Source organism: Crinia signifera, chromosome 1 (genome assembly GCF_055691185.1).
Source record: "Crinia signifera chromosome 1, ASM5569118v1, whole genome shotgun sequence".
Classification (NCBI taxonomy): domain Eukaryota; kingdom Metazoa; phylum Chordata; class Amphibia; order Anura; family Myobatrachidae; genus Crinia; species Crinia signifera.
The window spans coordinates 262,571,421-262,598,522 of record NC_139217.1 but is presented as its reverse complement, the minus strand read 5'-3'; the positions used below and the strand labels follow the sequence as shown (position 1 = coordinate 262,598,522).

Below are 27,102 nucleotides of genomic sequence, written 5' to 3'. Positions count from 1 at the left end.
TGCCCCTCCAGCACTCCTCTCTCTCTATTCCCGGCCATCACTCTCTGCCCGCTCCCCGTGCTCCTGGCTGCGGCTGTCACACAGGCTGGAGTTATTGCTTTGGCAGGACACCCATCTATTGCCCCCAATAAAATAGGCAACATCTCTGCACAGGTGGTCCACAGGAGACCACGCTTCCCTCTCAACTGCAAGGTCTCCTTAATTCCTCCTCTTTTGTTAAGAAGGGGTTTGAGATTGGCAGACCCTCCCTCCTCCGTGCCTTTTCTTCCCATTCAGTAGCATCCTTTCCTTACTATAGTGTCTACCTCCATCCTGCCTGCTCTGTCCCTTTGTTTTCCTTTGTTTCTGGTCTTCCCTGTGAAAAGGTTTAATGCTTCCCTATTTCTCCTGCATCTTCCTCTTCTGACAGGTAAATGTATTTCTTGGCTACATCTTAGCAGCTAGATTTCCTGTGTGCTATGGAGAATATGTGTGTGTATAATATATATAGTGGGAGATTTTGCTATTGTCTGCAAAAAGGACACAGTACACAGTGAATAACTGGACATGCACATTTAATTATGTTCTTGCTCATAAGCTTTATAATAAAATGTACTTTGGAATATATTCATATGTATTACATATTACTAGGCAATGATACCATTAAGTGTGTTACACTTTTCAAGAATATCCCAGCATGCTTTCATATTAATCAATGTATAATGTTATCTGCCTTACTATATACATACTATACCTGCATATGACTGTTAACAGTTGTAGCCCAAATCCTCTCACAGTTATTGCATGCTGTGGAATGTAGCAGCACAGACAGTATATATGTGTATACATGTTGGAGCCCTTACCTATTATTAAATCACAATGCATTATTCATGTGTATAGATTTTCCCCACTATATTTGTGACTGTCTACTATGGCTCACACCTCAAGTTATAAAGTTGCCAATTAAATATTCTACATGTGTACATTATGTAAATTCAATTTGCTAATATAATAGATAGCTTTTAAATTCATGAGTAATGTGGAGAATACTGGGTGCCGGCTGTTATAGACCTGAGCAAAGAGCAGGCTGTATAGGAGTGTATTCATTCTTATTTCAGGGCAATTCTGCACTCACTGTGGAGTCAGCATTAACAACCAGACCCAGATTTTAAAGGTAGTTTGCAAAACATGTGGGCATGCATAGCTTTCATTACACAGAAATGCAACCATTTGTCCACCTCATATATATGAGTGCACATCCAGATTCCTTTCTATTCCTATTCTCATTGTATGGCTCTACAGAACCCATGTGGCACCGTATAAAAAAAAAAAATAATAATAATAATAGTAGTAGCATTGGACTCATCTTACAAAAAGCAATGGTTTTTGCCCCACCTGTTCTCATGATCCACTCCCATTCCCTCTATACTGTACTTACCTCCTTTTCAGCTGCCATGTGCCACCAGCATTGGGAACCATGCGGGGGGGGGGGGGGGGGGGGGGGAGAGATACATATCCACATTAATTTCTATTCCCCTTTGGATTCAGTATTGAATCCCGGCGGTCGGGATCCCGGCGTTCAGAATCCCGACGCCGGAATCCCGACAGAAGAAATGCCGACAAGGGGGGGACGTGGATCGCCCCCCCTTGCGGGCTCGCTGCGCTCGCCACGCAGCGGGCCCGGTGCCTCGCTACGCTCGGCACACTAATTTATTCTCCCTCCAGGGGTGTCGTGGACACCCCAGGAGGAAGAATGTGTCGGCATTTCGGCGGTCGGGATTCCGGTGTCGGGATTCTGACCGCCGGGATTTTAACTGCATCCCCCCCATTGTACAGTGCTACAGAACCCAAATAGCTCCTTATAAATATAGTAATAATAATAGTAGTTGAGGATTCATCTTACAAAGACAGATGGTACACCCCTGCCTGTTCTCAGCACCCATTATTGTACTCTCAGACCGGCTATGGGGGCCGCATACGGCCTCAGGGCCTGAGGTTCCCCACCCCTGCTTTACTGAGATTAGAAAGGTCATCAGCTTGAGGGTCAGCAACATGGAGTCGCGACCCCATGCTGAGAAGGTCGAGACCCACTTTGGGGTCAGGACCCACAGTTTGAAGGAGCCCATAGACGCTCCGTTTTTGCTGGCTCCGTTCTGTACTATGCGATGCGCGCTCCCGCGCATCACATAGTACGGTACAAAAAGTATGTGCTGCACATACTTTTTGTACTAGGTACACATCGGATCGGATCGCAGTGCATGCACAATGCATGCACAAGGGATGCGATCCGATACGATGTGTACTTTAAAAGTACAGAACGGACCGCAAAAACGGACCGTGTATGGGGGGCATGAGAACCGCTGATCTAGAGTACGACAAATCATTACTGTGTACTTGCAGCTGCCACAACCCCCATAGAGGGAGAATAGAACAGGTGGCTAGTGTAGCGAGCCACCGTGCCCACAGCGTGGCGAGCACAGCAAGCCCCCAAGGGGCTTTGTTGCGCTCGCCATGCTGTCTGAGTCCGGGCTAATGACTGTCGGGATCCAGACTGTCGGTACCCTATACCACACCCATAAATAAGACCCATGTCCTCACCCAGGTGTCCAAAATTAGTTTAAGTTTGTATTGGGTAAGAATAGAAACTAATCAAACCGAATAACAAACATGAGCCAGGGAATTACACAACCACTGTAGACCCCATGATACTAGCATAAAGCACATGCTTGTACACAGTGGAGTAAGTTCATCCCAGTTGCCTGATAAATATTGGAAGCAGGAGGTGGCGGTAGATGCCTTCATTGCCTCCTAGAGTTACGCCTCTGCTTGTACAGTAGTTGCTATCAGTATGCCTCGTTCATGTTGTAGTCTTGAGAGAGATAAAGTGGAGAAGTTATATACTGATTTTCTTATGAGCAACTACACCCCTTTTCTCCATCCACATCTCTTCTTTTTCTCAGCCCTCAATAGTTACACATTTTCCTTCAAATGTCGGGGCTTTACCTATTCATTTTAATTTGCATCGGATTATATGCAGATAATTTGTCAATGAATTGCATCCAGATGACTAGTATGGAATCCCACTGAAATCAGTAGCAGAGCCTTGATGACCATGCATTGTGTGCATCTACAAATATCTGTAGGCTACTGATAAACTTGGAACATCTCCAACTATGATCAGCTGCTACTCACTAACCCCTGATGGCACCAGCCAGTATCTCCTCTCTGCATTTATGCATAGAATTAAGCCACGCAATCCATCCGGAAGAAGTAGCTTTATCTTGCACCTTTGCAATTTTTCTGATTGCATTGCATCTGATTGCATTCTTGCATTGCATTACTTTACATGCTGATTGATTGCATTATATTCTGATTGCATTCTTGCATTGCATTACTTTACATGCTGATTGATTGCATTATATTCTGATTGCATTGCATCTGATTGTATCTGAATGCATTGATTTCCAGTACGTGTGATTCTTCATCCCCCGACCCCCAGACAGTAAAGGTGCCCATACACGTTACAATTATTGTATACAATATTGGATACAATATCACATCTCATCACATCTCGGTTTTGCAATGAGATGAGATCTAGTACAAAAAGTATGTGCAGCACATACTTTTTGTACTAGATCTCATCTCATCGCAAAACCAAGATGCGATGAGATGCGATATTGTATACAATAATTGTAACGTGTATGGGCACCTTAAGCACTTTAGGGTACTTGTGTATTATAGCGGCGCCCATCGCATCCCATACCAAAAGGCATACGATGGTATGCAATGCGATGCGATATCGCGCGATGTTGTACAATGTCATACAATTTTAAAATTGTATGACATTGTATATGGCATACAATGCCATACAATGCGATGCGATTAAAAATTGTATAAGCACCCTAATGGGTGCTTACAATGTTAAATGCACCCCCACGTCACCCCCCCACTATCCACGTCGGCGTGGAGCTGAGAATATAAAGTGTGGCGAGCGCAGCGAGCCACCGAGCCCGAAGCGTGGCGAGGGCAGCGAGACCCGCAAGGGGACGCGGACACCTGTGAAGCCCGCGAGGGGACGCAGATACCTGTGAAGGTATCCGCGTGCGCTCGCCACGCTTCGGGCTCGGTGGCTCGCTGCGCTCGCCACACTTTATATTCTCAACTCCACGCCGACGTGGATAGTGGGGGTATGAAAAGGTCGTAAGTCGTAGGACGCGTACCGCCGCCCCTCGCGGGCTCGCTGCGCTCGCCACGCTTCGGGTTCACGTTTATAGCGGGGGGGGTGGCGTGGGGGTGCATTTAACATTGTAAGCACCCATTTGGGTGCTTATACAATTTTCCATCGTATAGGGGGCAAAATCGCGTTGAATCGCATCGCATGCCATCGGGTTTATGGCATGCGATGCGATTCGATAAAAACATCGTACGACTAACATCAGGGGCGCCGCTATAATACACAAGTACCCACTTTAGTTAGTAAGAAACATTAAGAGCCAGATGGCTCAAGCTTCAACAAGTGATAAAATGGAGAGTGATAAATAGCCAACCAATCAGCTCCTATCTGCCATTTTACAGGCTGGGTGTGAAAAATGACAGATAGGAACTGATTGGCTGGTTGCTTATCACTCTTCACTTCATCACTTTTTAAAGCTTGAAATATCTGGCCCTGAGTGTGGTGTCTATCTTATTAGCCCATGATCATAACTGTTTCCTTCTATAAGTGTCTAGCTATATCCAATGCCCATTTGTATTCTAGTCTCACTTGGGAGGCGATTCTCTAACACAGAAATGCGGTAAAAACTCCGTTATCTGGGTTTTTACTGCATTTCTGTATGCTCTAACCCCCCTCAGTAGTGTCAGCGCTGCGAAGGGAATCGCCAGCAAAAGCCGGCTATTCCCTGCAGAAGCCTATGGGCTTCTTACCGCAGCGCTGTTTGAGGGATCCATCACGGATCCCTCCCAGCATGCCCTGCGGCCGGCACCGTCACTCTGCGCATGCGCAGATGGACTCCCGGGTCACAGACCTGGAAGTCCAGTGCCGGCACCGCATCGCAAGGGACAGCTCTTTTCGCAAGAGCTGTCCCTTGCATTAATAACCGCATATGTTAGAGCATATGCCGTTATTAGTAATGCGATGCCCGGCGATACAGGGCTGCGGATGTTACAACATCCCGCCCATGATCAGCTAGTAGACTAGTCCATGTAATATATAATCACTTAATTACTGTTATGCTTCAGTTCACCCCACTCACCATTTGGAGAAATTGATGCACTTATTAGGAATTAAATACATTGTTTGGATTTTTTGCACACAGGTGTCCTTCGGGCCCTCATATCTCACTAGTCACCCAACGGGGTGCCATGATATCCCCTAAAGAAAAAAGCAAAGTTCGTCCCCCTAAAGACAGTATGACCCTGTTACCATGCTTCTACTTTGTGGAGGTGAGTCTTTTCTTACAGGGAAGAAGACACAGAGGGGGACATTTTCTTAGATGTGAATTCTACTTCACATATGATGTTGCTATGGGCAACCAATCAGATCCTTTCTACTATCTGAGAGGGTGCTAAATAAATAAGACGTAGATTCTGATTGGTTGCCCATAGCAACATCACATGTGCAGTAGAATTCACATCTTAGTAAATTTCCCCCAGAGAGTGTACTACAAATAATACTGTGTATCTCTTTATGTATTTGTGATCAGTAGAAAACTTATAACTGGCACCTGTTGTCACAGTAGTATGCATAATACAGAACTTACAGAAGCCATAGAGACTTGTATGTTCTCTATATTCCAGCCGTATAGGCGACATCAGCTTATCTGACTCATACATAATTACTGTAGTAGCACAAAGAGAACAATTCCATGATTAACAAAGACTATGATTGCCAAATATTTTAGAAATAGCCTAGAGATATGATTCTGGTTGGTTTGCTAAAGCAAACTCCTTCTTTAATGGACAAAACCATGTGCACTTCAGGTGGGGCAGATGTAACATGTGTAGAGAGAGTTACATTTGGGTGGGGTATGTTCAAACTGAAATCTAAATTGTTGTGTAAGAATAAAGCAGCCAGTATTTATTCTGCATAGAAATAAAATAACTCACCCAAATTTAACTGTCTCTGCACCTGTTACATCTTCCCCACCTGCAGTGCACATGGTTTTGTCCATTAAAGATAGTTTGCTTTTGCAAATCAACCAGAATCACCCCATTGGCCCAGAGGCTTAGCATAAAGATCCATTTGATGCATGTGAACAGTCTGTGTTAAAAACATGTATATAGGACTCATAAACCAGTGTTTTACACATAAAGGGACATTTCCAGTTTAGAAATTAGGTTGCAAATGGCATGCATTGTACAGTATATGTACCATGCAGTAGTATTTTAGGCATTGAGAGACCAAGGAAAGGTTTTTGCTTGTGTGCTCCAGTTGTCACCTTTAGTATCATACATAAGTAAATGTAAACAATATATATTGCAGTCATCCTACCTTATATAACAGGCATTCTGAACATTTATGTTCTGATACCAACTGAAAAAATGTGTTTTGTTTTAACTTACACAGAGCAAAACTGATTTGTTTTATGGTTCCAAAGGTATATATTGTGCCATTTAAGGTGCCCATATACTAGGGCGATATACATGCAATTTGGTCCCTTTTTATGCGGTTGCGTCGATAAATTACATGAAAAGCATCCAAATCGCATGTATTTTACATCAGGTTCAATGCAATATGCGGTCCTGTGTGCATTGCATCAGAGCTTCTGAGTCACACAGACTGCATTTAGGATGTGTCGCTTCGCATACGATACATTGTATGCAAAAAAGGACTGCCTACTGTGTATCATGTGCGATCCTGCCACCCAGGAAACTGCCGGGCGTTCAAGGGGGAATGCATATGACTTCTCCCCTCAGAGAAGTCGCACAAGTGTATGACTACCTTTAGGTACAGTTTTAATCGATCACAATGAGGCCTGTCGCTTTTACGTATATTTATTTTATTACCAGTTATTTATATATCGCACACATATTCCGCAGCGCTTTACAGAGAATATTTGAACATTCACATCAGTCCCTACCACATGTAAACGCACACAGACATTCTAGGGTTAATTTTTTGGGAATTTTTTTTTTTTTGAATGGCTAGGGCTCTGCAATTTTTCAGAGCAGCAATCAGGTCTGAATAATCCCCTTGAACTGTAAGTCACTGTTTTCTTTGGTTTACTTGTTTATGAATTCTGCAACTGGGCGCTGCAGATCCCTTGTGGTGCTATATAAATAAATTATAATAATCATAATGATCTTTCCAGTTTACCTTTCTCCAAGGCTTGTTGCCACACATGATATCCACGGTCAGTACCATACAACCCAGCAAAAAAGTTTTGCATTAGATGACACAGTAGAAAAAGCTTCTCTATATTATTATTATTATAATTTTATTTATAAGGCGCCACAAGTGTTTCGCAGCGCCGTACAAAGGAACAGTACAGGGAGTCAAAGCTTGGCATTACATTGAATAAATAACAAAAATAGAGTACAAATAAAGAGCGCCACAGTTCAATACACATTACAGCTTAAATATAAGTAGTGAGGACTCAGTTAACATACAAATAGAGGCTTGTGGTCAATGATGGAGATGAGTATGCGGACGAAGGTGATCACTGAGTGTTTGAGTATAGGAGAACTGTGGGCCTTATTCTAGTTCACTCTTAGAGGCAAATTCCTTCTCAGATGGACAAAACCATGTGCACTGCAGGTGGGGCAGATGTAACAGGTGCAGATAGAATTAGATTTGGGTGAGTTATTTTGTTTCTGTACAGGGAAAATACTGACTGCTTTATTTTTACACTGCAATATAGATCTCACTTTGAAGAAAAACCCCACCCAAATCTAACTTTCTCTGCCAGAGGCGTAACTACTGTAAGGCAGCCCCAGCTGCCGCTTGGGGGAGCAAGCCACAGTGGGGTCTATGTGGGCGCCAGCACCCGCTGGACGCACTGACATGCTGCTGCCTGCCACTGCCCACTGACTGAGCAGCGGAAGTCGAGTCAGGCGCAGCGCAGGTGCGGCCATGGCAGAGACAACAACCCCCCCCCCCCCACTGTTTCAATTGACTGTACACAGAGCCGGCTATTGGGTACTGTGTACAGGATGGGTTTGCGGATGGGGAAACACGCTGGAGAGGAGCCTGGGGGGCACCACAAACTTTTTGGCAGGGGGGAGCAAAATTTATAGTTACACCACTGCTCTCTGCACATGTTATATCTGCCCCACCTGCAGTGCACATGGTTTTGTCCATTTGAGAAGGAATTTGCCTCTAAGAGTGAACTAGAATAAGGCCCTATGAGTCAAATGTGAAGAGAAGAGGGCTTAGACAACAGGAGAGAAGAGGGCCCTGCTCGGAGGAGCTTACAATCTAGTATATGTATTGTACTTTTATAGCATAGTTGATGCTATTTTAATGTACTGTTTTTCTCTTTCCTTTAGCTTCCAATTGTGGCTTCCTCCATAGTTTCCCTTTACTTTTTGGAGCTGACGGACATATTCCGGCCAGCACATGGCGGATTTCAGTGTCATGACCGTTCGCTTTCCATGCCGTATGTTGAAAGCAATGAAGAGCTCATTCCGCTGCTCATGTTGCTCAGCCTGGCATTTGCTGCCCCAGCAGCTTCTGTGAGTAATTGCTCTTGGTGCCTGGAGAGGAATAGACAAATAATGCAAGAGGGGACATCTTGGAATAAGGCATACACGTGTTAGGTATTCCTTACCTAGAGCTTTCCTTTCCTTCCGCAGATCATGCTCGGAGAAGGAGTCCTGTATTGTATTCAGTCCAAACTAAAGGGGCGTGGAAGCTCAGAAGGAAGTATTAATGCAGGTGGCTGTAATTTCAACTCCTTCCTTCGCAGAACGGTTCGCTTTGTGGGTAAGTAATATGGAACAAAGATGTAATTATTAATTTTTAAAAATACACTGTACATATTTTGAAAAGGTTTGTGCTCTTACATTAGGAGTCCATGTGTTTGGACTATGTGCCACTGCATTGGTTACGGATGTCATTCAACTTGCCACTGGATATCACGCCCCTTTCTTCCTCACTGTCTGTAAACCTAATTATACCCGGCTTGGTACTTCCTGCGCCACAAATCCTTATATCACTCAAGACATCTGCACAGGCAATGACCAACATGCCATTTTGTCTGCCAGGTAAGCTCAATTTCTTGCAATTCAACTGGTTATTTGGTATCTAGATATGTAGGTTTATGTAGCATCACTACGATGTGACCAAATATCTAGCCAACATTTATATTCAGTATTTAGCAGGTGCACATCAGTCAACAGTAACCAAGCAACTGTGTTTGCATCCTAGCAACAGTGAACCACAGCTCACATCGAAACAATTTTATGTTGGTGTGGTTGCCCAGACTTGCAGCCTATTTCCAGCAATAATGTGGCTGGTAAAAGGGACATAGGAAAATAACATTTCATTGTGAACACTTCTATATTTCCTTTTAGTCTACATCAGATTTTTCAGATTTAGTAGGCAGGTGTGTTTATTTTTGTTGTATTAGAATTCCTATTTTGAAATTCAAAATGTAATCTGTTATTTTTAGGAAAACATTTCCGTCACAACATGCCACCCTCTCGGCTTTTGCAGCTGTCTATGTGTCTGTGAGTATATGCCATAATTTAAATGGTACATAGGGTTTTATAATAATAGTAATAATAATTTTATTTATATAGCGCACTTTCTCTAATAGGACTCAAGGTGCTTAACAGATTGAATGAATGTAATACAGTACAGGAACACTGAAGTACAGAAAAGCTTTTCATATAGAGTACTTAAGGGAATTAAGGAAATGCTTTAGTAAACAGGAAAGTCTTGAGCCTACTTTTGAAGGATTCTAGAGTGGTGATCTCCCGAACTGTGCCGGGAAGTGAGTTCCTTAGAGTTGGAGCAGCATGACTAAAAGCTTGACCCCCAGATTAATTATGGGAGATTCTAGGTACTGTTAAAAGTCCTTCATGTACAGATCGTAGTAATCGAGTGGGACAGTATGGAATCAGAAGCTGCTTTAGGTAACTTGGGCCTTGGTCATGTAGGGCTTTGAAACTCAGTAAGTTTATTTACTAAGATGGGAGTTCTATGGAAGGTGGAATGTTGCTATGGGCAACCAATCAGATTCTATCTATTATCTTCTAGAAAGTGATAAATAAATAAGTAGTAGATTCTGATTGGTTGCCCATAGCAACATTTCATCTTCAATAGAACTCCCATCGCAGTTAATAAACCCCTAAGTGTCAGTTTTAAAGTGATTCATTAATCAATACATCAGGCTTTATTTCTGAAGTAGCGGCTTTACGCCGGGTTGGTTGAAGGAAACCATTTAAAGTGACAGGGTAATGCCCAGTGTGCTTTACATTGACCTTGAGTGCAGCTTAAAATGACCACCTCCAACCCACTGGGAAGCAGCCCTCACTTCCTAAATAAAGTCAATCATGCTCAGTGGGAACAATTTAAACTCAAATCCTACGAGGAATTGGAATTATATCTACAGAGCTGTGTATTTACTAGGGATGTGCGAGTTCGGATTTGGGGAATCAGACACCCCAATCCAAACTCGCTTTCTGAGCTTGTTTGGGAATTCCCACCCAGACTCGCAAGATTACACTGTTGGATCTCCTGAGGTCCGGCCCTTTTAAAGGGGTGGGCAGCCGAACGCTATATTCACTCCAGTCTAGGAGAGTGAAGAGACAGCACGTCCTGGCCGCCTGCCTGTCTGCTCGCTTGCCTGCCGTCCAGTCCAATGATAGTGCTGTCTTGTCCAGTAGTTCTGCCTTGTCCAGTGATAGTGCTGTCTGCTGTATAAACTAGTTCAATCCAGTGAAAGTGCTGTATAGTCCAGTCCAGTGCCAGTGATATTGCTGTATAGTGCAGTCCAGTGAAAGTGCTGTATAGTCCAATCCAGTGATACTGTGTGTTTAGTCCAGTCCAGTGATAATGCTGCATAAGTCCAGTCCAGTGGCACTGACGTTAAAGTCCATTGGTATTGCTGCATAAGTCTAGTAATACTGCAGTTAAAGTCCAGTGATACTGCTACATAATTCTAGTCCAGTGATACTACTGCAAAAGTCCAGTCCTGTAATACTGCTGCATAAGTCCCATCCAGCACTAACGTTAAAGTCCATTGGTACTGCTGCAGTAAGTCATTAAAGTCCAGTGATACTGTTACATAAGTCCAGACCAGTGATATAGTTGCATAAGTCGTGTGGCAGACCCTGTCGTTGAAATGAATGGTTTGTTAAAGTGTGTATGTCCTATTTATGCAACATACGGGTGGGAGGGCCCAAGGACATTTCCATTTTACACTCTTTTTTTCTTTTTCATTATGGGCTCTATGAGGCCTAGTTTTTCAAACTGCCATACTGTCTGCCGCTGCAGTGCCATTCCTAGGTGGGCCACATATTTGGGCCGCCCACTTGTGTTGCTTAGCATAATCATCCAGCTACCTTGGTGCAACCTTTTGGCCTATAAACAATATTGTGAGGTGTGAGGTATTCAGGATAGACTGGAAATAAGTGGAAATTAATGATACTGGGGTTAAAATACAGATCCAAAACATTAAAAACGAAACACTGAAGGACATACCTTCCAACATGACCCTCTCCAGGAGGGACACAATGCTCTGTTTCTTGACTTCCCTCTTAATGTATGATTACCATCACCTGTGGAGAAGCACCTTTCTTATCACTGAACCTGTTCAACACAGGTGATGGCAATCATGCATGAAGAGTTATATACAGAAGCAGAGCATTATGTCCCTCCTGGAGATGGTCATGTTGGGATGTATGCTGAAGGGTGGTGTTTTGGAACAGATCCAAGTATTTTGGACACCCCTAGGGCCAGATGTACTAAGCTTTGAAAAGTGATAAAATGGAGAGTGATAAAACACCAACCAATCAGCTCCTTCCTGTCATTATTCAAACACAGTATGTGCCTTGGCAGGTAGGAGCTGATTGGCTGGTGGTTTATCACTTTCCATTTTATCACTTTTCAAGCTTAGTACATCTGACCCTTAGTATTTACATACAGCTAGAATATCCTATTCTCTCAGCAGCCTAATATGATCATGGCTGCTTTGCAGTGTATGCAGCATAACATGTGGGTTCTTATCCTGCCAGAACTAGTTGCAAAATGGGCACTCTAAAGCTGCACCGTAAATGAGATTAAAAGACCATTAAGCCTAAAATACTGTTGGATTTATAAAATATCTATTAATAACATTCACATATAAATATGTAAAAGTCTCTTGAGCTTATTAGAACTGATACAGTATTTGAGATACAGTACATTTGTGCTTGTGGGAGGAGATCCATTTCCTCTTCCATACAGTCTTCCTGCTAGTAATCTTATTGCAGGACCCTGCATAGAACTTTGCAGAGCTGAAGTAGCAGGGAAAATATAACAACAGGATACACTCTGCTGCTGATAAATACAGTGTCCGAGCAAGCCTTCTGTCATTGGAACTTTTATTTCCATACTTACAATATTAAAAGCTGTATTTATATATTGGATCTTCTTTTAAGTAGTCCTATAAATAATACATTGAGAAGGAAATAATGTGTCCTAAATATAGAGGGGGAGATTCTCTAAAGGAAAAAGTGCGGTAAAAACACTGTTATCAGGGTATTTATTGCATTGTGGAATTCTCAAAAAAAAAAAAAACGACGGGGGCAACGCCAGCAAAAGCTGGCGATGCCCCATAGAAGCCTATGGGCTTCTACCGCGACCCACTGCTGCCCCCCACCGACCTCCGCCGCACCGCCCCCCTCCCTCAACTGCGTCCGGACAGCACAGAGCTTTGCTGCCCGGACCTGTGACCTCTTCCTCCCTGCTCTATAATCTTCTTTTGTGTGCAGGGAGGAAGAGAGCCAGCCCCCCGCAGCAGCAGCAGCACAAGCCGGGTAAGGGAGGGAGGGGCAAGCCGCCAGGACCCGATGACTCACCGCAAAGGACAGCTTTCAACGCAAGAGCTGTCCTTTGCCATAATTATCGCACATGTTAGAGCATATGCGATAATTATGTCAGCGATGTGCGGCGAAGGGTGTGCGCGGATGTTAGAGCCTCCCGCCCAGATTTCTTAAAGCCAATAGAATGCACGAGGTATCACAGACAGTAATAATGTCATCTTAAAGAAAAACAGGGTATGGGTAAAAATCGGAACCGGACAGGTCCCTGGAATGCCGGATCAACCAGGCTCCTTTCATGAATATGCGTCATTCCAGAGCTTGTAGTGTCTGGTCGGGGGGTGCCTGTCACCAGGGAGAGGAGGAGGGGGGAGAATAAAGCCTCCCTGTATGGTCTGGGCATGTAGCAAAAACTGGAACGGTCCGGACCACACGGGGAGGCTGTAATCTCCCCTTCCCTATGTCCCTGGTGAAAGCTATCACCTGCATCCACCCAGACAAGACACACCCCAGACACTACAAGATCCAGAATGCAGAGTTAGATGTCCGGCCCGGCATTCCGGGGTCTTGTCTGGGTCCCAGAAAAACATATATGGTAAAAAAGCAATATGCACGACAGATGTGTATGCTGGGAATGATAGTATCACAGTAATGAGAGCCCTATAGAGTTCTGTTAACACTCTCTATTTTTTTTCAGATGTACTTCAATTCCATCATATCAGACAGTACAAAGCTTCTGAAGCCACTGCTGGTTTTCTCTTTCTCCATTGCTGCTGGTGTGTGCGGCTTGACCCAAATCACACAGTACCGCAGTCATCCAGTGGATGTGTATGCAGGGTTTCTTATTGGAGCAGGCATTGCTGCCTATCTGGTGAGTGGCATTGCTTCATTCTAATTGTTTGCTATTACTAAGCAACAAGGATTCATCATTATCTACTGCATACAATACATTGTTTACAGATACACTGTACAGAGCATAAGGTAGCTTTCAATATTAAACAGCAGGACAGCTACATTATCATTATTCCAAATCAACCCATCGGAACCCATGACTACACAAGACCTTGCTTAAGACTTGATTGACAAGAGCTGATATCAATTGGTATCCTCTCTCCTTAGCCACAACATGCTTAATTAATTTCCTTGCTATTTCCTCTCTCACATCTTTTTTACCTAATTGCACAAATTAACCCTTTCAGTGCCAACATCTTTGTGAGAGATGTGCAAAATACCAGGTTTAAATGCCAAAGTTGCTCACATTTGTTATATATATTCAAATAAAAAATGAGTAAAAAACATTAATATTTCCTTTATAAAGTAAACATTACAGGTCATTCTGATGAGTAAAAATGTTTGGTTGTCAATTTTCACACCAATTTTGACAAATTCACATGGTAAGAGTTAATATGTATCTCTTGCTCATACCATTCTAGTCTCATCTGCCATACTCATCTCAGCTTCAACTATCTTCTGTAATTTCTCTCTTTACATGGAGATATTTCCATCATTATTCAAGAGTGTGGGTATTACTACCATCCGGACCCAAACACTGTGATTACCATACCATTGCTCAACTCTCATGCTCCAGTCCTCCCAGTTACCTCAGAGGTCGCAGTGTAGTGTGAGGAGAAAGCCGCCACCCAGTCTGAAACAGAAGATAAAAAAACACAGAAAAAAGCAGCACTCACGTTTAATAATGAGTGAATCAATTTATAAAATTTGAATTATTTATTCTCAACTATATAAATATTGCATATATTGTCATGCATATAGGAAACACATGTACTATTCACAAAAATAAGCACATGTGCAACTTGCAAAAGTTGAATATAAAATGTAATAAAAACCATCTAACATTTATCTCTTAAATAAATAAAATGTAATAGAAATTGTCTTTCATACAAAAATACAAGTCCAAATAGATGTTTGTGATGTGACACAATATAGCTACAACATTAATAAAGCACTATCAGCAGAAGGGGGTCAGTACTATGCAAACAGGTAAAAAAAAGAATCAGCTACAGATTCCTGCAGGGTTAGGTGAGGCAAAGTTGGACTATGACAATGCAGACTTAAAAGAGAAGTAGAGTAGGGCTACTTGCTAAGGATATTATGAGGCAAAGAACTCAAAACTGCCAGTTTCATAACTCACTTTGGAAGAAAGAACAAAGTCATATATTGAGTAAGACACATGTATTGGATCATGAAACATCCGCATACAAAACATGAACAACATAGAAAACTCTAAGAATGCAAAGTCCTGTTGCTGGATTTTGTACAGATAAATGTAAAGTCATATAGTATACATGTAAATGAAAGGGTGGTAAGAAGAAGGAAAGCTGGATAGGAAAACTCTGGTATCTAGATGGCCAGGTCGGTATGAAGTGCTAGATGTGTCTAAAGCTGAAAACAATATTGTTAAAAGCAGCAGAGTTGTGATCTGTCCTGTGTGGGTGTGGCCATTGGCCAGTGCCTCCCAAAGCAGCAGAAGAATTGCATTATTTTATGAGGAAAATAGAAATACAATTTTAGTTTTGGCCATCTGGGTATGCAGTCATGATAATGGGCCTATTTGTAAGTGAAGGCATGTATTTGTAGTTTTATCCACCACATTGTTAATATGGCCCTGCAGATGGCTCACGAATCAGCCTCACAAGGGTTAAAATGGGGGAAGTTACAGTTTACAAGCGTTTGGGGAGTTGTGGTAGCATCATGTTTCCAAAATTAAGATTTCCTAAATATATTCCATAGAGGTGACATGCCATATATGTGGGTGACCACTGCTTTTGTAGCGTGGAGGAGTTGTCTCTGGCAATATGGTAACTAGCTGCATTCTATTGTGATTTAACAGTCTATTATGGGGCTTGCTAAGCATCACTCACGTGGAACACAATAACATAATGAGAGGGTCATCTATTCTGCCAGGCATCAATGTACCGGGGTCACGGGGAGACATGATAAATATTATGTAGTCTAGGACAGTTAATACCACCTTGTGTATATCGTGAAAGCATTTCCTTTTAATGTCACAATGATAGAGGATTTGTCAGCACACAGCTAAATGAGCGACCATTACTCCTGGCAGTAAGTAGTACCCTGGTCCTGTTCCTAGGCCATTTCAGATGTTTCAAGGGGTATGACTATGGAGGAGGAGATGGCTTGATAAAATATGGACATTATACCCTGGCTACCTGTGGAGTATACACTTTTCCTTTAAAAGGGAATGAGAGCGAAGCTTGGGAGATTTACTATGGGATTGAATAAACCCTTTGATTCATGGAACCATCCTTAATGGTGTACACCAGTCCCATCCACTTCCTCAGACCAACATGTACTGTGAAATTGAATAGATTGGAACCTAAGACCTATTTTCTGAGCCTGACTTTGCTGTTTGTACACCATACCTTTGCAGGCTTATCATGCAGTGGGTAATTTCCGGGCATCTTCTGACGACCCTGCTCCAAGAGCTGTCACTAAGGATTCTCTTCGTGCTTTAACACAGCGTGGGCATGACTCTGTGTTCCATCAAAATAAGTCCTCTAGCACTGATGAACTGACCCCCCGCCCGCGAGCCCCGGCTACTCAACGTCAGGTCAGTGGTATATGTTGTGCAGCTGTTTTGGTAATATATGTACTTGGTAATGCCATGTAGTCTTTCTATGGAAAATCATATTGTATAATATGTCATCATTTAGAAGCATAAATTTGAATTAAGTGTAAGGGAAATAAACTGAACAACCTCAAATTTGTTTCATACTGTGATACCTTGTACAAAGTAAGTCTGGCATGAAGTGAGAAGAAATGTTATATTAGCACATCACAGAAAGGATTGCAGTGCAGAACAGCCAATGTGGTTAGTTCTCTAGCACAGCAAGATGTAATGTTAAACCATTAGGCTTGCCACACAGAAAAGTAAAGAAAAATATGATTATGAATGATGATCCAAACCTAGAATGTAGCTTTTTCCCAAGAATTTGCCATAGCGAAAACATCGAACAACCCTCAATACATCCAATGCATGGTAGACATAGGTAGTTATTAAACTGTGCTAGTTTATAGCAGATTTTTGGTACTTATGAAGTCCACTCGCTTCTTGATTAGCTTTTTCAATCGTTCTGGGTGTAGGATAACAGGAGAAACATCACCAAGCCATAAATAAAGTGGTGACATACTCATAGAAATCAAAATACAATTCTTACTGAATTACAGCATTTGTGGGTGCAGATTCAGATTGGCCATAGGTTCCACAGGGAGTTTTCCTGGTGGGCCAGTGACTCAAGAATGGAGGTGTATTAAAGAAAGATTGGGTCATTGTACATTGTTCCTTGAACCCCCCCCCTGCACACACACACACACTGGCACAAACACATAACTAGCTGTTGGAGGTGCTGTTCTTTTTTTTTCAAGACTAAAAAGATAAGCAGATATATTTTACAATATATAATAGTATATACATAGCGTCAGTTCAGGATTGTCTAAGTTGTCCTCACTAAAAAAAAGTCCATTTGAGTGAGCGGTTTTGTTATCTTGTTGTAGGGTCAAGGTACTGAACAAATTTATCCCTGGGTTATTTTTCATGGTAATTGACATCTAAGGAACATAACTATGCCATTGGTGACCGGGAACTACTTGCAAGCTCCTAAGAAATAGAGGGCCTTATTCATCAGAGATGTACACAAACCCAACTGTTTACATACATCTCTAATGTTAAATGATCAGCATGTGTATTTTGCAGTGCCTCCTTATTCACAGCAGGGTTGATATACTGTACAGGAAGGAGCAGCAAATGGCCAACACTTCAGAAATTGGAACATTTTACTGTCTTCTGGGCCCGTGGAGGCCAGTGGCTGCTTTTTTTGTAAACAGGTCTCTCAGAGGATCTAAGTCAGGCATGTCCAAAGTCAGGCCCGGGGCAGGGCCGGATTTGTGCCTAGGCCCGTGAGGCACGGGCCTCAGGGCGGCACCAATCAAGGGCGGCACGGCAGGCTGACATTTAAATAGCAGCATGGCAGAGCGGGTGGGCAGCGGCAAGTGACAAGCTTAGGATTCATCATATGTCGGCGGCAGCGCCGCTCGTCACCTGCCGCTGCCCACCCGCTCTGCCATGCACAGTACATCACCGGCTATCTCCGTTGGTCCCCCTGCGCGTCCGGCTCCGCCGCTGGGTGAGCTGAGCTGAATTGCTCTGGCTCACTGCCGCGGGCGGGAAAGCAGCTGAGCTGAGCAGCGCGAACTTCGCTGCACTCAGTCAGTCAGCGTGAGACTGACTGAGACTGCAAATGAAGTTAATTCACCCTCCCTCCCGATCCTCCATACAGTTAGCAGTCCAGACTGCTCTACGTTTTTTTGAGGTGGGCAGTAAAATTTGTATGTAATCCACATATATATATATGACTTAGGGGGGGGGGGGCAAAAATGATGTGCCTAGGGGCGGCCTGACCCCTAAATTCACCCCTGGCCCAGGGGTCAATTGCGGCCCGTGCTGTCATTTCAAGCGGCCCGCAGCCTCCAGCTGGAAGCGGGCAGAGCATCAGATGTAGGAAGCACAGCACAGGACACTAAAGGAGGGGCCCCGGCGAGCGTGGGTCCCCACCTTTAGTGCAGCAGTGAGGAGGTGCTGGCCACCACAGTCAGATGTGTTTGGCGTCCTACCCCTGCTGCTGCAATCGTATATCACCCTACTCCACAATCACAGTGACAGCAGTGTTTGGGGAGGGGGCAGCAAGGGGGAAGCTTTCTCCCATAACATGCATAGCGGAGGAGGGTGGCAGCGGGAGCCCAAGCATCTCCTGTCCTTGTAGTTCCTGCTTTGCCTCTCCTTCCTCTGGCTCACACAAGGGGCTGGGAAACATACAGAGAAGGGAGGGGGCAGAGTGGGGGACATACAGTGAAGGAGGGTAAGGCTGGGGGACATACAGTAAATGGAGGCACTGATGGAGATTAAGAGAAGGGGGGCAGGCTGGGGGACATAGTGAATGGGGGCAAAGTGGGGGACCATTCTGATGTAATTATTGATTCAAAGAATGTCAGGCTGAATTTACACATTTACACTTCACCAAATCTGGCCCTCGTCGCAAAAAGTTTGGACAACCCTGATCTAAGTAGAAAACTTCTGTCTTGCACCATTTCACTACATAGTCTTATACAGTAAAGAAATGAGAGGCCCTTGCACATTCTCCGTAGTGAACTTGGTGTCCATCTTGGGACAGGGAATGAGGCCTATCAAGAGGACAGGAAGACTAGAGTCTGTGCAGAACCACACTTCTTTCAACACCCACCCCTTGGTCTTCACACAGGACAGGACTGTGTGATTGTCACCCTAACCTTGTCTCTCACTGCCTTTCCCCGTTATCTTACCTTGTCACTCTCTCTGCCTCTTACTGTCATTTACTGATGTATGGTTTATTTTGAACTTGGGATGGATCAGTGAAGGGGGGCCCAAAGTATATCTGTGACCAACGCTCACAAGTTCTGCCACTGCATCTGGTGGGGGCCAGGGATTGTTGCATGCTCACAGAGCTCCTATGCTTGCCCCAAAATATCTTAATAACTTGCATTTCTCACCTGCCGTGTAAAATCACCATCCGGAGATGCCCGCCATTTGTGCAGAAATTCATGCCAACTTCAGAAACCTGGCCTCGCCTTTGTGGGAACCCATGCTACCTCCCAACACTCACCAGGCCCTCCATTGCCTGCCAACACCCAACCCACCCAATGGCCTCCTGCTCCTAGCTCTCCATTCTGGCTATGAGAGCTAAATTAACCTGCTCCAACATTTATGCTGTGCAGCCCCCGATGCTTCTAGATGCCTGCTGGGTTGAACTGCCTGACATTGCGGTCTGTTCTGGGGTGAACAGAGAGATTGTCGGTACCACATGGCAGCTGCCATCTTTCCATCTACAGGCTTCCTAGGTGCAGTTGCTTGTTGCTTGCAGGTGCAGGTGCAATGTAATCCTCCAGTTTGCCGCACTGATGGCGATACAAGGAGGATCAGCACTCTGCCGATCCACTCTACTGCCAGGCTGCTAGCCTTCCATGTCCCAAAGCTACTTTGTCTTCAAATACCCAGCTCTGCCATTGCCTGCCCTGGAGTTATTACCCAAAATATCTGCTCCAACTTTACATTATGCTTACTGTGCCCTGTAGGTTTTCTTTTACTTCTATATTACTGTATTAATCTTTGTACTATGGGGCCAATTCAGACCCATTCATTTGGGTCCGAATTCTGCACCTTCCCTGATGTTTGGGGTTTGCGCAAGATGCGAATATGTGCATGTGCAAACCCCAGGAGCGAACACCAGGAGCGAAAGAAATATGCTCCAGGAGGGAAGGGAAGTGGGCCGTGAGGTGGCGGAAGACGGAGAATGGCCAGCGTTTTACAGGCATCCCCATAAAAACACTGGGCATTCTCCTGCACATGCAGGCATAGCAACACCTGCCAGGGGGCTGACGTCGCATAACAACAGTGCCCGCCATCTTTTCGGGCATCTATATCCGGGATAAAAGTAAGTATAGACTTACTTTTATCATCAAATGGAGAAAAACTATTCAGTGACCATATAATTTTTTCCTTGTACCACCACATTTCAGGGGATGTGTAAGTGTACATCGATTGATTTCTCTCCCCTTCGGAAGTAAAAGTTAGTCTGAACTGACTTTTATTTCCTTAGGTGTCCACTTAAACAGAGGGGGCAGGCTCGGACATCCTGTGATGTCGGCGACTGCCCCTGGCAGGCATTGGCCCGTGGACACCCATAAAATGCTGGGCGTTCCCCTCCAGACACTCCGTGCCCGCCCCTTCCCTCCCCACCAATGCCTTGGTGATGGTGATACCCACTGATGTCGTTCATACAGTGACCCTGCGCATGTGCAAATACACGTATGTGCAGAGCCACACCATCGGGCCCCAGTGCAATTACACTGGGGACCGATCACTATTAGATCACCCTATGTAAAATCAGCCAAATGACTTTATTCCAGGCAAGCTTATTGGGTCATGTTTCTTGCACAGTTTAATTATCTGGTTACTAATAGCCATGTGTCAAAAATCAAAAGACAGATGCTTCCTCTTGACAATTTAAGACCATGGGCCTAATTCAGACCTGATTGCAGCACACATTTTGTTTACAAATGGACAAAACCAGCCAGTAACAAAATAACTGACCCAAATCTAACTCTCTCTATACATATTGCATCAGCCCCACCTGCAGTGGTTCTGTCCATTTGTAAACAAAATGTACCCTGCGATCAGATCTGAATTAGGTCCCATGTCTAAAAAATATTACCCAACATTCCTAAGGGAGTATTTGTAGAATCCTTTTCTCCTTTTATTCTACAAAAGCATATGTTACTCTTTGGAGACTCTAGTTGGTTATTTAAATGTAAATTCTTGTATTTTGGTTCCGTCTTTTCAGTTGCAAAAACTGATTCGTAATCAGTTTCATGGTTTTCCTACTGCAGGGCAACTGGGAATTAAATCTGCTGAAGGAATGAAGGAACTAGCTCAGTGGAACTGATTCCATTGCTTCTATGTTACCATACGCAGTGAATCTGCAAAAATATTCTGAATCCACAACCGCGGGTATTTGTACAGAGATGCCCACTGGCGCCATCTCTGTTGCGCTATTTGCATACTAAGATGCTCCATCAGACACCGAAATTCGGCCATTTCTCATAATGTCCATAAGCCGCCAAAGTCCCTACAACTGTGTATAAAGACAAAGTTGCATCCTTTGACATACACCAAATTGTTATGACACACCTGCATTTGAGCCACCCCCCTTGCCGTGAACTCCTACAAGCACTCGCTACCTGTCGTTGGGACTTTATTGGCCTCCTGCTCAGTCTATGTCATCTTAATAGTACTGTGCCCGATGAGATAAACTACAGATCCGACAATACCTGTTTAGTGTGCTCTGATCACTGCTCACTGAAGCCTGAACATGCTTAGATGGAGGCAATCATGTGGGGAGATGCAGTAGATGAGTGCATACAATGTAATATCATACATATTAACTTTTCCTCTTGGTGCAAAATGCTTTGCTTCAATTTTCCTATTTAATTTACTATTGTACTTGCTGTGCTGAATAAGTGTATTGATGAAAAGGAAAGTCAAGATTGACGGCCTTGCTGTGTTGATACTCAGTGCTTTTGATGGATTAAAGTGGAGAGGTGTGGGAGTAGGGAAGGCCACATAGGAAGAAGTTATGATAGGCAACAGTCAAGAAAGAGAGGTGGAATCATGAGAAAAAGACAGAAGCAGTCAGCAATAGGACAGTCAGGAGAGGAGAGCGTTAGAGTTAGAGGACTAGACGGGGTCCACAGAGTCCAAGACAGCAGAGACGTTATGTAATAAAGGGTACTTGGATTTGGCTACAAGAAGGTGATTAGTAACTTTTGTGAGGACAGTTTCCGTGGGGTGAAAGCCTTTGGATTCAATGTGCTTGACAATCTAGTGACCCCCGGACTGTTGAGCTACTGAGACAAACCACCAACCTCCACATTTCAAATAGTACCTCACTTCCCCCACTGAGTGAGCACAGATCCCAAACCTCCGTCATACATACCACTCATTACCATAATCCCTCAAATATAAAAAAATATCCCCACCCTTCCCTTGGAGCCCAGAAATTGTTACACCTGTCCCTTTAACAGATGTCACAATGGATATAGATGGACGCCCACCTTAGATTAGTATTTGCAGTGTCGGGTTCTCTGCTTTGTGACCGGCAAAAGCTGATTGAGTGGGAGACAGGAGGGGGTGGGGCCACTGCTCTGGGCAGGGCCAGATCATAAAAATAAGTGAGTGACTCATAAGTGGCCTCACAGTTAGATCCTCCTACAGGGAACCTTCCTTGTAAGGTCTATGGCCAATCCTCCCATGGTCACTGTTAACAGTGGATGGCAGAGAGAATAGATAATTGAAAGAATAGGGGATAGTGTCTGATGAGAGATATCTTTAAGAGGTGGGTAAGATGAGAAGAGGATATGGGAGAAAGGGCACTGTGGAGACCAAAGGGGATAGGTTCAAGGGTGCACCTTTCACCTTTTACACTGTAGGTCCTCTATGCATAATAATGAGGGAGCGTAACTGCTACTCCCTTCTTAACATGCATATTCTTAGATTTATTTTAGTAGACTACATTTTCATCCTAATAAAGTTATTCTTTAACTTGGAAAGAAAGGCAATAACTAAGCTTGTCATTATTTCAAATGTCGTATTTATTAGGTTTGCTCTCTAGGCTCACCTTGAGCACATCATTTATAGATCACAGAAAATCCATTAGGAAAAACAGAGAAACATAGAATTTGGGAGACAATTACCCTACATGTACATTTTGTGGGAGGAAACCCACTCAGGTACAGGGAGAACATACAAACTCCACACAATAAGGGCAGTAATGTAAAATGAAGCCTACCACCTCAGTAAGGCAGTACTACTAACATATTACACCATCCATACTGTAATTTTTTATTTAGGCAAAGCCATGTTGATGGGGAGGACTAAGGGCCTTATTCTAGTTCACTCTTTCTGACAAAATCCTTCTTAGATGGACAAAACCATGTGCACTGCAGGTGGGGCAGATAAAATGTGCAAAGAGGATTAGATTGTGAGTTATTTTGTTTCTGTGCAGGTTAAATACTGACTAGGTTATATTTACACTGCAATATAGATCTCACTTTGAAGTAAAACCCCACCCAAATCTAACTCTCTCTGCACAAGTAACATCTGCCCCACCTGCAGTGCACATGGTTTTGTCCATCTAAGAAGGATTTTTCCAGAAAGAGTGAACTAGAATAAGGCCCTAAATGTGTAGTCAGATTTAGAGCTTGGATATGACACTTTAGCTATTTCTAAAAGTCAAAGTAAAAACACATCTGCCCAGTATTTGTGACATACCAGAACAAAAGCAGAAATTATTCTTGCTGCATGCAATAAATAATTGCAATAAACTGCACATGGACAAGCATGGTTACAATCCAGGGAGGAGGGGGTCACCCTCCTCCCTGGATTGTAACCATGCTTGTCCATGTGCAGTTTTACCTTTTGCAGTTTGATTTGCTTCTATTTCTAAATATGGACCAAAATGTCCATCTGGCAAATGGCTAACAAATATGTATAGCTCATATAAGTATGGAACCATAAGGCCCGGGACAAAATTGGCATCTTGCCCCATACATCTCGGTGTAAATGAACAACTGATTTAGCAGCACAACAGAAACTGTGTGACAGCAGAAAAGGGAAATAAATGTCTTTCCGTTTTATTGTTTTGTATCAGTGGTGAGAGAGTGCATCGCCTGACCCCATAGTAAAATGTCAGGAAGGGGAACAGCAGTCCAAGGACGTCTCCTGAGTATGTGCACGTCCTGTGATACTTGTGTACATCCTGCCAGACAAATCAACAAGACAGTATACTAACATGAAATGGCAGGAGAAAAAGACCATTAAGCATTCTACAAAACTCATTTTAATACAGAACAAATGTAAACACTATTAAGTGTAGTTTGACATATTAATTCCTTCTAGTTGGTTGGTTTTCACAAGATATTTCATTTAATCAATCAAATTAAAACTATTTTGTTAGCAAAAGCCATAATATTCTTGAATTTGGACCTGTAAGTAGAAGCTAGCTCATTTTAGATGATAATTCATGTTAAAAGCTCTAGTTTTGTTATAATAATACAGAAAATGACATTTAAAAAATGTAAACGTGGATATATTTTTGGGAAGTTTGAAGTTATATGATTTCTCAAAGTTATGTCTGTACTCATTTCTATGTGCTTATTTATTTCTTTGTCTTGTGTCTTTGGTAGGTTCAGCGGGAAAAAAACTCACTGGGTAGCCTTAAACGTGCCAGTGTGGATGTTGATTTATTAGCTCCTAGAAGCCCCATGGGAAAAGAGAACATGGTAACTTTTAGTAACACCCTTCCCAGAGTTAGCACACCATCCATGGAGGATGCTGCCCGTCGTCACATGACTATGCATGTGCCTGCTGAAGGCTCCCGACCACGGGGCACAGGGACTGAGTGGAAACCTAAGCCTATGGAGGGGCGTACTCTGACACTTGGGGAGGAAGTGGCATTGGCACAGGCTCATCGACGGGCAGCCTCTGAAACCTCAGGTATTATACTTGATGAACCAGACCCTGAGCGAGTTCCTTCTTCATTATATCCTACAGTGCAGGCTCGGACAGGAGGGCCGCGGGTCCTTATCCAGCCACGTCCTGCAGCTCCACCACTTCTACACATACCTGAAGAAAACCAAACTGGTTCCCCCAAGAGCAGTTCTGCCATTAGAGCTAAGTGGATGATGATGGCAGAGAAAGGAGGTGCGCCAAGAGTATCTACAAATGCCCCTAGATTAATGCAGGTCATTGCAATGTCCAAACAGCAGCAGGGAACAACACTGGTGTCAAGTACACCTAAACATTCGGAAACATCTTCCTCTTCTACAACCAGCAGCTCTGACTCATCCCAGTACCGCTCACCCTCAGATCGGGACAGTTCCAGTATTGTCACCATTGATGCTCATGCACCTCATCACCCTGTAGTTCATCTTTCGTCAGGCAATGGCCCATGGGAGTGGAAGACTGGACAGAAGGCTAGTGACAGTCAAGACACAGGAGATTATGATATGAGTAAGGACTACCGTGGCTACAGGACACCAAAGGGTGCTGGTGTGTCCCCAGGTTCCTCCATTAGTGATCTGGAGCCTGATTCAGAACCGCGGTGTGGGCCAACTGTCAATGTTGCTGGAGGTGTGCCTACTCCCCTAGTAGTAGACACTGTTGCCATTGCTTCAAGTCGTGAAGCTAGTCTAAGGAGGAAACTCCATGCCGAAAGAGAGGGAAGTGAAGAGGGAGAAGAACCGTTTTACAAGAAGCTTCAGAACCAGAGATTCAAGGATTGAAGGGATTTGAGAAGCAAAGAACAAATATCTTATTTGGCATATTTGACAAATGGAAGTGACACTATAAAAAAACAACAGCTAATCACTGCCCAATAGGCATGGATAATTAATTCCTACATAGAATGTGATGTCAAATTGCAGTGAGAACATTTTTATATTGGAGGTTACATCAACAGGGAACCATGTTAATATCACAATATGAATTTCCATACACTGATGAATCCAGCTGCCTTCCTAATTTGTACAGTGAACTAAATAATTGAACTCAACCAAGAAAGTTTTTGTTTGGCTCGCAAAGGGAATTAAAATGCATATGTGAAAAGGCTATTTGTAGCATTGTGAATGTTTTCCTACAGTGACAAAGCTAAGTTCGGGAAAGCAGTTTCCTACGGTATGTTAGAAATTGCTCAGGAAGTTACAATGAAAAGTAAATTGTTGTCTGTATTTGTGAATGTTTTACAATATTCTTTCAAATGTAAACATAAAAAAGCATAGACTACAAATGTGTTCTTACATATTTATCCACAAATTCCATCATTGATCACTTTATTTTGAAATTGAGTCTAATACGTCCTTATTACATGCTATCAGTAGTCTGACAAGCTGCAATGCATAGCGCCGCCTCTGGGTGGCCAGTGAATCGCTCAGACTATGAAGCATATGTATTACATATTGGGGCGTTGGCATAAAAGTACCTCAGTCATATTTGGTATGTAATATTTCTGCTTTTGTATTTTCTGTGTGTCATGAATCACAAGCTGTAATATTGCATGCATGCCCACCACCATAATTGTAGTTCATTCTGCTTTCGAAATCTACTTAAACTATCAAAATGACAACTGACAGTATATAGTTATGTTATAAACTATAGGATGATGACTTTCAACATGTCAATGGCTATTGACTATGTGTTGTGTACTTAAATTTGCCTAAACTATGCAAAAAGTTTTTAGATTCAAAGACCTCTTAATCTGCAAATTTATACAGTGGCGTTAAGCTTACTGTACTGACAAGTTTACTGTACTGAAATACATGTTTACACTATTATTTATAAGTTTAAGTACACTTAAGTATTAAGTTTTATTTCATTAGGAAAGAAAAATCTGCACCTCAAATTTGCAATACACCCATAATGAATGATACAGGTTGAGTATCCCCTATCCGTGCATCCCGTATCCGAATTATTCCAAAAAACTTGGTTTTGTTCCCCCCCCTAACTCTATTTTTTGTACTTACCAAGTCCCC

At 43.3% G+C, this 27,102-nt stretch overlaps 1 protein-coding gene across 1 annotated transcript; it reads left to right on the top strand.

Moving 5' to 3' along the window:
- The first annotated feature begins 3 nt into the window (after positions 1-3).
- PLPPR3 (phospholipid phosphatase related 3) lies at positions 4-27,102 on the top strand. Its single transcript, XM_083182104.1, has 9 exons — positions 4-409; positions 5,295-5,421; positions 8,467-8,652; positions 8,773-8,902; positions 8,988-9,183; positions 9,591-9,648; positions 13,643-13,816; positions 16,358-16,537; positions 24,760-27,102. The coding sequence occupies exons 2-9, from the start codon at positions 5,341-5,343 to the stop codon at positions 25,855-25,857; spliced, it is 2,103 nt and encodes a 700-aa protein (XP_083038230.1). The 5' UTR covers positions 4-409; positions 5,295-5,340; the 3' UTR covers positions 25,858-27,102.

Excerpts from the sequence above, each read along its gene's own strand:
- PLPPR3 (XM_083182104.1), top strand. The coding sequence starts at position 5,341 with ATGATATCCCCTAAAGAAAAAAGCAAAGTTCGTCCCCCTAAAGACAGT. Across the intron at positions 9,649-13,642 it reads TTGCAGCTGTCTATGTGTCT|ATGTACTTCAATTCCATCAT; the intron begins GTGAGTATATGC and ends ATTTTTTTTCAG. Across the intron at positions 16,538-24,759 it reads CCCCGGCTACTCAACGTCAG|GTTCAGCGGGAAAAAAACTC; the intron begins GTCAGTGGTATA and ends TGTCTTTGGTAG.